Source organism: Zalophus californianus, chromosome 3, assembly GCF_009762305.2.
Source record: "Zalophus californianus isolate mZalCal1 chromosome 3, mZalCal1.pri.v2, whole genome shotgun sequence".
In the NCBI taxonomy this organism is placed as follows: domain Eukaryota; kingdom Metazoa; phylum Chordata; class Mammalia; order Carnivora; family Otariidae; genus Zalophus; species Zalophus californianus.
Window position 1 is genome coordinate 168,109,728 of NC_045597.1, and position 13,134 is coordinate 168,122,861.

The 13,134-nt window shown below is 38.0% G+C and overlaps 1 protein-coding gene across 1 annotated transcript; it reads left to right on the plus strand.

Annotated features, from left to right (window-relative positions):
• Nucleotides 1-5,995: 5,995 nt before the first annotated feature.
• LOC113920661 (protein S100-A10-like) lies at nt 5,996-6,581 on the plus strand. The gene has a single exon (XM_035726871.1). The coding sequence runs from the start codon at nt 6,054-6,056 to the stop codon at nt 6,354-6,356; it is 303 nt and encodes a 100-aa protein (XP_035582764.1). The 5' UTR covers nt 5,996-6,053; the 3' UTR covers nt 6,357-6,581.
• Nucleotides 6,582-13,134: the final 6,553 nt, after the last annotated feature.

Sequence of the window (13,134 nt, forward strand, 5' to 3'; positions counted from 1 at the left end):
CTATAATAAGGTAGAAATTCATTTTTCTGCATTTGGAAAGACATTGTCAAGGTAAAGTAACTGTGGTGGGAATGGCAGCTCTATTTGTTATCAAAGCCATCAGTCACTCGATGCAATGAGCACTGGGTATTATATGCAACAGATGAATCACGAAATTCTACCTCTGAAACTAATAATACACTATATGTTAATTAAATTGAATTTAAATTAAAAAAGAAAAAAAGACCGCAGTACTTTTCTGGTTCCCCAGCCTCCGCAGGTGGCTTACAAACTCAAGGCTTCTTCATAGGGCAAAGTAACAACTGGCACCCCAGCCATCATAGCCAGGAAGGAAGAGAAAAGGAAGGCGTGATGGGCAGAAAAGACACGAGCCAACTGTCTACCCTCTCCTCCAAGAGGTGTTCTGAGACTTCCCACCTAACAATTTCTGCTATTGTTTTCTTTGTAGCTAGGAAATGGAGCCTTTTAACGGGGCACTGCCAATCCCCAAATAAAATTAGCTGTCACACTAAGGAAGAAAAATTGAGTGACTATGAGGTAGGCATTTTGTAGCATCTGCTACAAGTGGTTATAGTACACTCAACATAATGTTTTCTTTCATTTAACACAAAGAGCATCATGCTGAGAGTCCTGGCTCTACAGGAAGGCTGCCTGAAGCCATGTCCCAGCTCTAGCTACTACTAGCTGTGTGAATTCAAGCAAGTGATGTACCCACTCTGTGTCTCAGTTTCCCCATATGTAAAATACAGGTAATAATTGTCCCTACATCATGGATGGTTTTAAGGATTAAACGAGTTAGCACATGAAATCACTTAAAGCAGTATTTGACTGACTAGCTAAGGGTTTACTAGTTTGGTTACCTATGTTCTGTGAGGGTAGGCTTCATTGTTAATTTGAGTGGCAAGATGCAAACTTGACTTCTAACTCCAAGCTCGGTGATCGTTCTATACCACCACCAATTTACTGGACACCGAGAGAGGGGTGCAAAGAAAGGACTAGCGGAAGGAGAGGCGGTAAAGCCCAACAGGAGCTTCACTCCTTCACAATTTTGCTGACAGCTAGTGCTTTCCATGCGGTGGTGGTCTGTGGCTTTAAATACTTAATAGAGCTTCATGCAGGCCCTGAATCTTGCACACTTACAAGAAAAGACTAGTTCAATCTGTCACAGAAAACATCAGTTGTCAAGATGAGACCTGCTATGTGTTTGAAACTACGTTGCAAGAATTTAGTAATAATATGTTTGTTCTTCTTGATGCCTAGAGTAAATTGCAAAGCTTCCAGTGGTTTTACATGTTAATCATCATAAAGTGGTTTTAATTCTCGACAACAGCAACATCCTCTGTCCTCTCTCAGTATGACCAGGCATAACTAACTGGTTAGATTGCTCATCATCTGATTGGAGCTTTGTCAGGAATTTTCACCTCTGACACCTACCAGCTGAGGCAACACCACCTCAGCTCATTGATTCATGGCGCTGGAATGAAACCAAGAGTGGCACCAAAACTAGAAGTCTCGGCGACAGCAATGGCCTCATAGACTCATGATCCAGAACGATGGCTTCATCGTGATCACTAGTGGTAGCTAGAACATTTTCCTTACATTTAAATTTCTGAGATATTTCTGTCTTGAATCAGAGCAATGACCCATATTTAAAGCATGTATTTCTGCAATGTCTCTAGCTCACCTATAAGCATAGCATTATTTAAAAACATAATAGCGGAGTATTTCAGAAAACTTGCTGCAACCACTATAGAGTGTGGGTTTTTTTTTTTTTTTTAAGATTTTATTTATTTATCTGAGAGAGCAAGAGCAAGCATGAGGCGGGGAGGGGCAGAAGGAGAGAGGGAATCCACAGTCAGACTCTCTGCTGAGCAGGGAGCCCAATGCGGGACTCGATCCCAGGACCCTGAGATCATGATCTGAGTCACAGGCAGATGCTTAACTGACTGAGCCACCCAGGTGCCGAGTGTGGGTTTTTTGTTTTTGTTTTTTTTTTTAAGTGTAACATCAGTTATCTTAGTCTATTGTGAAGACAAAGCAACTATAGAGTAAAACAAAATCTCTGGACCTGCCCAACTTTTGCCCTTAAGAAGGAAAGCTGTCATGATACAAAGAAATATAAGCATTTGACTGCTGATTCTTCTTCTGTCTCAAGGCATAGTCATCTAACAAGCACAGCCATGAACAATCCAACAACATCCAACACCATCCCTTTTTTGTTTGTTCGTTTATTTGAAAGTCTAGGCAAGACACATCCCTACTTTGTATTGCTTTTTCCTTTACTACATCACAAAGATGACTTAAAAAATCTATTACTATTTGAACTGAATTAATTTTTAATTGATCTGACCGGTAATAGAACACTATGCAATAATGACAAGTGCAATACGAATTATGGGCAAAAAGCAGTCATCTGGCAGATTTCATTGCTATAGAAGCATTTATGGTCCTTCTCAAAATTTTTAGAGCAGTGTTTTTCAAGCTGGAGGGTGCCTAAGGGTGGAATGGGTGGTGACTCCCTTCAATCAGAAGTGAGAGCCAAATGAGTCCAGGCAGGTAGGTCAGAGGTCAAAGTATTTTCACAGGTGTTCATTGATTTGGACCTCTGTCTCCCATTTTTACACACGTATGAGTTAGCATTCTTACATTTAGCAGCTACATATTCAATGCTACTTACCTGACATTGTTTTATCTGCTCCATTGCATGCTTTGTTAGATCATAAGTCCATAAACCACAAAGTGGGAGACTCTTGGGGTTCTCCATGCCCTAGGCCCTGACAGCCGTGAGAACAACACCAATATTGAATTAATTTTTATAACAGATATCACATGCAAAATGAGGAGCACATATTGTTATGGAAACATAAAGAGTTCAGTGTCTGGCACCAGTAAGCATTTAAAAACAATGTATTTATTCAGTGAATGAAAAGTTTCAGGAAAGAACTCATGGAATATGAACTTAGAGACTCATGGTTTTGGTAAAAACAAATTTAAATTGATCATTATATATATTAATGGAAATATGCATGTAAAAATAGAATCATTTCTATGAAAACTAAGTTGAATGTTTTGGAAAGACTGTAAATGTAAAACTACCAAAATTCTTTATCAGTTCAGGTGTATCCAGAAAACTAAAAATTTGAGGGGAAAATCATAAAATAAATCAAAGAAATTCCTACTCTATTGGCTTCACAAATGTCTTTAAATGCTTGTTCCTCTTTAAGGAAACTAAATCGCAAAATTATATTGGATGAATTTTAGATGTGGATTGGGTAGGAATATGAAAATTCAAAGTAGGGAATCCAGAATAAAGGGAAAGATCTTGGTACAATATCAAAATAGACAAGTTATTGTGAATTTTATAAACCACTTAAAGTCAGACATGTATTATTTGTAAGCTTCCTCAATAAAATCATTTTTGTTTTAAAACTAACCAACCAACTATTGGACATGATAATGTCAGAAAACGGCTTTATCTCAAAAATGTGTGAAAAAATTTTATAGCTCTTTAAGTCTTATAAAAATCTAGGTTATGTGGACCCATGTCTGTTTTACCAATAATTCGCAAAGTTGGTAAATGGAGAATTCACTGAGAACCAGTGAATGGACTGATATGCAGTTGGTTCTGAAGCCATACAGATATATAGTGTGGTTTGAAAGGAGAGATCACAAAATTTCAGTGCTCATAAATTGGAAGTGTGACCCAGATAGCCTTGTGGTTTACCAGGAGTAACTAACTAATTTCTGTGTGTGTGTGTGTGTGTGTGTGTGTAAAATATTTAGATAAATGTGCATTATGATTTTGTACATACTTGTACACACACAATACAAATACTTTATATAACATATATATGCCTATAAATACACAGTGACACGTCTGTCTATAGAACACTGAACACTCCACTTCCCCCTTAATCCTATTCTTATAAACTCAATTTCCAGCCAACAATGTGAAGTTTCAGAAACAAAATTACCTAAAAGGAAACTTCACACTTAGCTCGCACCTTCTTATAGATTTTTTGTGGCAGCAGGTTCTCAAACTTTACTCCTGACATTTAGAAAGCCTTACTGTTGATCTTAGGTAATAGAATTTAACACCTAAACAATATGTCCTACATTTTCTGAACACTTTGAGGGTACTAATTTATCTACATGATATCCTTGTGAAGTGAATAATTATAATTTTCACAGGGTTTTTTTTTTTCAGATGACACAACTGAGACTCAGTTGAATAAAGTATCTAATAACACAGGGCATTAATGAAAATTATTTTAACACTGTTATTTACAGAGGGAGAATAACAGAGAAAAGATAAAATGACAGTTCAATAAACAATTATTGGGCACTTAAATTACGTGCTTTGCAAGCAAAGAAGAAAAAGAAATCATTTCTGTCCTTAATGTGATTACAATACAATGTGATACATGTGAAGAGAGATGTGTTTCAGGCACAACTGAAGCACAGAGTAAGGAACAACGAACTTGTTTGTGGGGGAATGGTAGGAAATGTGTTTCTATAATGACTGATGGAGCCTCTTGAACAGTAAGATTTCATTTAACAGACAAAGAGAAGGACATTCTAATGAGAGAATCATGACATATCAAGGTACAGAATGCCTTTTTCAGCCAAATAAAACCATAGCAGTAAAGCTGATCTGAATGAACCCAAAGGTTTCAGTGGGAAATTGCAGAATATATAGAAACCACAAGATGAATGGTCTGTATTCCACCTATGGAATTTTAAATATATTTTGGTCTCCTGGGAGCTACTGAAGTTTACATAGGGGAGTGAATGACACCACCCATTGCATTCTAGAAGATTCTTCTATGAATAAGTAGTGTTGCATTTATTAATTTGGACAAGAAGGAGAATAATTTAAAGAAAGGCAAGTCTGGGATTAAGCTGGTGCACTGACAGTGAAGAGATGGTGGCAGTTTGGGTTCTTATTTTAGAAGTAGAATTAACAACACTCAGTGCCTTTATATAGAACTGATGACTTTCCTTCACTAGTTGCTTCCCAAAGTGTGTCATGTTTTTCCTCCTCAGGTCATTCCTAGACTTATTTTTGGGGACAAGATTGTCTAGGGTGGTATATAATCCAGCTCACTGGGTTGCTGTATGACCACTTGGACTAAGTGTAGATTTAGAAATCACGCATCAATATTTTATCTGAAGATTATTCTTATCTAAGGTGACAATGGTATCTACCTCTTCACTTGAAGTCTAGGGTTAAGTCAGATTTACACAATCAATATTTACCTTTCTCCCAGGTTAAATCCAGACCAGGACAGATTGACCAATGGATTGGCAGAGGTAACTAGTCAGGTGCAGCATGTCAGGTCTCATTTCTGCCTTACTTCAGAGAGAGGAGAAGGGTGTCAAGAGTCATGAAGGGCATTTAATTACTCCTAAACTTGTGGCTCCATAAAAGCAACTAGAGGGGCCAGTTTCCAATTTTATTTGAAATATACAATTCCTGCTTATGGGGCAAAACTTTGGAGAAGACTAATCTATAATTTTAATTCTATTTCTTCATATAAAATATCAGGAGGTTAAAAATAAGTTACAAAGTAATAAAATTGAATGTTTTTAAGAAGTTATATCCCTGATAATTGAGAAAATATTCAAGTATGTGGGTACACAAAATGACAATCCCCTAAGTTTTATCAATAAATGTTAGCTTAAAAATGAGGCTTGGCCAAAGTGATATCCATTGTTATTAATGGGATCATGCCCCAACCTTATGCATCATATGGGAAGCTATTAACGTGGAAATTAAAAGCCAAATAGTTTTGAAATATTCTATTTTTACTATCATTTGGATTAAAATCCAATCTGGTTTGAGGTTTCCTATAGAGAAGTATAACAGTGACTTTCTTCTCCTCAGTTCTAGATTAGAATCCAAAGTAGAAAACTTGGGGAAGAACAATGTTCACGACCCCCTCTGCGTACTAGGCTTCCAGCCCGCCGCGCTCCGCTCACTGGCCGTGCGTCCCAGCCAGCAAATCGTCCCAGCCGCGCCTTGGGCCAAGGTTTCAACAGACCTCACCAAAATGCCATCTCAAATGGAACATGCCATGGAAACCATGATGTTCACGTTTCACAAGTTTGCTGGGGATAAAGGCTACTTAACAAAGGAGGACCTGAGAGTACTCATGGAAAAGGAGTTCCCTGGATTTTTGGAAAATCAAAAAGACCCTCTGGCCGTGGACAAAATAATGAAGGACCTGGACCAGTGCCGAGACGGCAAAGTGGGCTTCCAGAGCTGCTTCTCTCTAATTGGTGGGCTCACCATCGCATGCAATGACTATTTTGTAATACACATGAAGCAGAAGGGAAAGAAGTGGGCAACATGAGCAACACTCCCGCCCGCCCAATGAGAGTTCTCCCGAAGGATCTCTAGGAATCTGCCCCACAGCTTCCCCCTGTATAAAGGATTCCATGAGCAGATAGGGACCCTCAGAAAATGTACAAATAAAATCCAACCCCCATTTGAGAAGCAGAGAAAGAAAAGTCAGATAAGCTTTTGATTTTTATATTGCTTGCACCCTTACCCTCAATAAACAAATTCCTTCTTCAAAGAAAAAAAAAAAAAGAACAATGTTCACTAAGCCATTAGACACGATGGTGATAACAGGGAGAGGGGTGGTTGACTAGCATTATGTGTACTTTCAATACATTTCACATGTATTCATGGGATGACTTCCTCTTTCCCCTAGAATTCTCGATGGGCAAAACTCATGCTCATTTGCTAGTTTGACTTCTCAGAAAATTTCCCTCCTTATAAGATTCCACTCAAGGTCTTCACTATAAGAATCAAAATAAATTTTTTTAGCCATCCGGGAGACGCCAGTGTGCAATGCTATAAGCAAGGTGGCAGACAGACTGCTCACTGATGTCAGGCATAGAGAATCTATTTTGTAACTCAGGTCCTGGTGCGTTTTTTTATGTTCTTATGCATGAATTTAAGCATATGACTGAACCCAGATGTGTCTCAGTCTCTCTTGTGTAAAAAGTGTGAGAATTATAATTACTTACCTCTTAGGGATGTTATGACACTAATTAATGCCTCAGAACTCTGTGAATAAGAATTATTTTGCACAGATGTTAATTACTATTATTCAAAAAACAGCCGTAAGGACAGAAACTGGAGAAGAAGGTGATGGGCAGGTTTTCATTCTCCTTAATGAAGGCTAAATAGAAGTTAGTAGGAAGAATTATGGAGAAAAATAAAACAATTATCAAAGGACTTAAAAGGAAGGCCATTATATTAGTAGAGCTTAAGCAACTGGGCATCTACTGAAAATGAATGTGGGGTGCATATTCCATAACTGAAAATCAATAGAGAATTTAATGGTCTATGGCAATTTTTCATGGAGAGGAAATGCTTTTAACAGTACTTAAATCCTAGTGATATGAGCAAATTTTAAGGTAATAACTATATTTGTATAATCAAAATAAGACTAATTCACTTAAAAGACACCCTGTGAGTCCACCTAACACTGTCCTTTTATTATGTTTAGTAGTCCTAGACATGAAAACTAAGTCCTTAGGGATTGCAAAAGAAACAATGGTCAAATAGAGAATTCCAGAATCTCCCTTATCTGCTATTTTATAATTGAGGAGGATTAAGGTATTTTGTCTTAATGATGTTTCAAAGGTTTTATTTTCCTATAGTTTCTAGAATGTATCCTTCTGGCTTCTGCCCATGGTTCACTCTCTGGCCATACCTGGGGAAGCATGAGGAAGACAGGTTCTCAGTTTTCCCTGCCCATTCTTGCATGCTGTGACCTGATAAATCTTATGGGATGATTTCCAAAAGTTTTATGGATCAAGAAAAGATAGTCTGAGCACAAGTTTAGGAGATTCTAGAGTCTTTTCCACCCTAAGATTATGGAAATTTAGCACCCATATATCTCAGATTATTTACTCACAATTTGCCCTTTCTCCTAAGACTTCTGCAAGATGACTTACACATTCTTAATGTTACAAGCTGCCACATAAGTCTAAGGACAGACGTACTGAGAGTGTGTTGGAGTTGTGGGTGTGTGGGTGGTGAGCTAAGCAATAAGTGGTCCAGCTGGAAAGACAAAGAACTAGCTCCTGCGGTCAGGTTTGGAGAACACCGCTTGTCATCTGATGCATCTAAACCTCTGACAATTGCTTATTTTTGTGGAGATCAGGTTCAACATAAATTGAATTTGCACTCTATGTCAGGCATAACCATGGCTGTTTTCCCATTTCAGATTTAAAAAAATAAAACCCAAGGATAATAGGCGTTTTATTTCATTTCTTTGCAAGGAGGAAACTGAAGCATAGAGAAATTAAATAACATTCCAAGGTAGTTTAGCAACATAAGATGTCATTGGCATCCGGTCTACTGATATGCCATCTATACCCCATGGCTCCCACTCATGTCATAATTATTTAAGAATCTAAAGAGGCCTTATGAAGCACGAATGTGCTACTTCCTAATGGACCTTACCCCAGATCACAAGAATACACCTAGCCAAGCCCCAGTTGTAGAGAAGTAAAAGTAGTAGCCAACTCAAACTGTACTAAAGTCACAGTAGCAGAAAGACGAGAAAAGAAGTTAAAATATTAACTGTCACCAAGTCACCATGGTTATGAAAACCATTGACTCATTCATTTTTACAACCACAATTTATGGAGAATCTATTATGTATAATCCCTACTAAGTATAGGGATGATATGACAGTCAAGAGACACTAGATCTTTTCCCTCAAGGATTTAACCATCTATGGGGGAGAAGTAGTGAAACAAATTCCTAAGCAAGCATTTAATTATAATATGAATAGTGCTAAAATGAATTTAAACATTTAGTTACCATAATATTCAGTAGGTATAAAATAGGCTGTTAATTTTTTTCAGGGTAATTGTATTATTTTTGATGTAAAAAAAATCCAACTTCAATTAATATTCTATAAACTTATACCCAGTTAGGATTGCCTGTTGCCATTGCCCTGGGTTTTCACAGTTCCCAGGGCTTCCAGTGCATTTTAAGACTCTGCATTGAAGGAAGAGAGAGTCGAAGGTATAGTTACCATGAGGGAATAGTGAACCAGATGCCAGGAAAGTAGCCTGAGAGGTTGAGTCAGAGTAAGAGGACTATGGACACTATATGTGGCCTGGCTCAGTCCCCCAGAGCTCTGGTGCCGAGTCCTTGAGGCTTACAGGTTATATAATCAATAGGTTAAATGAAATCTCCAGGTTCATTCCACGACAACTGTTTTCCAAATGCTCACTGTAACCACGAGAGCCTCTCTACCTACCACTCTCTCAGCACTTGAACTTGAATACTGGAAGTGACCCTTAGCATTTGGAGAGAGCAGTGTGCAGCAACTGAGGCATGTTCATTTGTTTGTATATGTGCCTTGATTTCTAGACTCTTCTCCCTGTGTGTTATTAAAGGTCTCTGAATTAAGCTGTGTCTTCTTGCACTGCAGAGCAGCATTATATCCAGTACACTGCTCTAGGCTGGCTCAGATAATGGGGCAGAACAGCAATGTAATGGGATATTATAGCAATTCCTAACCCATTCCACACTTGACTAACCCCAGTAATGAGTCAATAAGGCCTGTAGCTCTCTGATGGGAGCTTACACAGTGGAACATTGAGGCAGGACGCTGCAAAGGAAAACCTGGGAACTGGTATTAGAGAGTTACTGTGGCTCCTAATATTTATCATAGGCCAATTCAGTCCGTAATCTGATCTCTGTGTGGTGCCCAGAGCCTTCCTTTCTTCCTTTTCTGAATCCCTTCTCCTTTTCAAGTTCCTTATATCAAAATAATTGAGATTTTCTTGCTAAAAGGAGACATACAGGACTTACGACTTTGAGTTTTCAAAGGGAGGAAATAGAATGAATGAAAATAAGTCTCATCATACATGGTTTAGTCTACTATGCTCTCATTCTAAACTCAGATTTCTATGATACGTATCTAGTAGGGGAAGAATAGTCAGGATTATTTATTAGTCAGGATTATTGCCTTCTCCCTTTAGTTCTATGGATACTTTCCATTATTTTAATTCTTCAAGAGTTTCTGATGGTATTAATCTCTTTTAGCCCTAATAACCACATGAGAAATCTTAAAGTTAGAGGCTCTGAACACCTGCCCCATGATATCAAATTGATTGACCTAAAAGTTCAGCATGCACCTCTTAAAACCTAAATGGTATTGTAATTAGATGGAAATTAGTATGGTTGTGAACTGAATTATGTATCCACCCTGCCCAAATTTCATCTGTTGAAGCCTGTACTCCCAATGTGACTATATCTGAGACAGGACTTTTAGGAGGTAATTAAGGTTAAATGAGGTCATAAGGGTGAAGTCCTAATCTGATAAGATTGGTGGCTTTATAAGAAGAGGAAGAGAGAGAGATACCTCTCTTGCTACACAAACATGACAAGGAAAGGCCACATGAGCACACAGCAAGCGGGTGGCCATCCGCAAACCAGGAAGGGGTTCTCACCAAACCTTGACCATACTGGACCTGATTTAGGACTTCTGGTCTCCAGAACTGTGATAAATACATTTATGTTGTTTAAGCCACCCAGTCTATGATATTTTGTGATAGCAGTCCAAGCTGACTGATACAAGTACATTCAATGACGTAGAAAACAATAAACATTGTTTTCTACAATGATCCTACATGGTATTCTAGCAGAAGAGACGGATGGATTGTGTTACTCTCCCTAGCAGGTTGGGCATGGAGAGAAGTCTCATAGACATTGACAATATGATTACTAAAAAGTAGGAAGCCCCTGTGCCTTGACTGTGCTTCCAAAGAAATCTATTCACATGGAGCTAGCAAGACACAGATGCAACTGACCATCCCTTCCAAGACTCTCAGATCTTTAGCAAGGTTTCTAAATTTCTGACTTGTTTTCGTTTAGACCACTGACTTAGAGTAAAGCTGAGAGCAGAAACTGAACCAGAAGAAAAACCATGAAAATGTAAAAAGGAATTTTCAAAAAGTGTAGGGAGGACTTTGAATGGCCTCAGGCCATGAAATGATGTTAGGCCAAGTTCAGTCAGTTCTTCAGAAGGCAAGGAGTTTCACTTAAAGTTAGAGCAACAGGAAAAATACAGAGTATGAGATTATGTTATAGTTGGACTATACTAGTAGGAATTAGGCATTTTTTTCCCCACTGGCCAATATAAGAGAAAATGATAGACAAATGGCAATAAGCATATAAAAAGATGCTCCCCATCATATGTCATTATGGAAATGCATATTAGAACAATGAGATACCACTCACTACACGTCTATTAGAGTGGCCCAAATCTGGAACTCTGAAAATACCAAATGCTGACAAGGATGTGGAGCAACAGGAAATCTCATTCATTGCTGGGGGGAATATAAAATACTACAGCCACTTTGGAAGACAGTCTGGAAGCTTCTTACAAAGATAAACATACTCTTTAACATATGATCCAGCAATTGTGCTCCTTAGTATTTACCCAAAGGAGCTGAAACTTATGTCCACACAAAAACTCACACATGGATGTTTACAGCAGCTTTAGTTATAACTGCCAAAACTTGGTAGCAACCAAGATATCCTTCAGTAGGTGAGTGAATAAATAGACTGTGGTACATCCAGACACTGGAACATTATTATTCAGTGCTAAAATGACATGAGCTATCAAGCCATAAAAAGACATGGAGGAACCTTAATGTGTATTACTAAGTGAAAGAAGTCAATCTGAAAAGGCTACATTCTGTATGAGTCCTACTATATGATACTCTGGAAAAAGCAGATCTATGGAGACACTTTAAAAAGTCAGGAATTCGGTAGAGCATGCAACTCTTTTTTTTTTTAAAGATGTTATTTATTTATTTAAATAAATTTAAATTTATTTTTAAATAGAGAGAGAGACACAGCAAGAGAGGGAACACAAGCCGAGGGTGTGGGAGAGGGAGAAGCAGGCTTCCTGCTGAACAGGAAGACCGATGTGGGGCTCAAGCCCAGGACCCTGGGATCACGACCCAAGCCAAAGGCAGACGCTTAACAACTGAGCCACCCAGGTGCTCTGAACATGCAACTCTTGATCTCAGGGTTGTAAATTTAAGCCCCACATTGGATGTAGAGATTACTTAAAAATAAAATCTTAAAAAAATTCAGGAAGTCAGGAGGGTGGAGAGGGATGTATGGATGGAGCGTAAAGAATTTTTAGGGCAGTGACACTAGCTTGTATGATATTATAATGATGGAAACATGTCATTATACATTCATATAAACCGATAGAATTTACAACTCCAAGTTGAACCATAATGTGAACTATGGTCTTTGGGTAATAATAATAAGTCAATGTAGTTTCACAGATTATAACAAATATGCCACTCTGGTGGGGAGTGTTGACAATGGGAGAGGCTATGCATGCTTGGGGGCAGACAACATATGGAAATCTCTGTACCTTCCCTTCAATTGCCATGAACCTAAAACTGCTCGTGAAAATAAAATCTTAATATAAAATAAAAAACCAACAAATGAGAATGGGAAAGGATAGATGCAAAAGAATAATGAGCAATTGTAAAATAGAGAAAAAAGAGTGCAGCAGAGAATGTGGGGACTCAAAAATATCCATTTCCCAGAATCCCTTAGGCTTGGGCTAAGTGACTAATTCTGGATAATGAAATAGGAATGAAAATGGCATGCGTCATTTACAGGCGAGGCAGTTAAGAGCAGGTGGCCACATGTTCCTAGATCAGGGCTATGCAATAAATACGATGCAAGCTGCACATGTACCATTAAATTTTCTAGCAGCCCCATTAAAATAAATACATGAAATTAATTCAATAATAAATTTTATTTATCCAACACATCCAAGATATTATCCTTTTAACACGTAAGCAATATACAAATAATTATTGAGATATTTTGCATTTTTTTCTTACTAAGGCTAAGTCCAGTGCATATGTTATACTTACAAAATCTTTTTTTTTCAGATTAATCTACAGCAAATTTTACTTTTTTGTTGTACAGTACTACGCATTTAAAAGAAATTTATTAGTTTCAGAGGTAGAATTTAGTGATTCATCAGTTGCATACAACACCCAGTGCTCATTACTTCAAGTGCCCTCCCTAATGCCTATCACCCAGTTACCCCATCT

What these genes read in the sequence shown, in the direction of transcription:
- LOC113920661 (XM_035726871.1), top strand. Translation starts at nt 6,054, where the DNA reads ATGCCATCTCAAATGGAACATGCCATGGAAACCATGATGTTCACGTTT.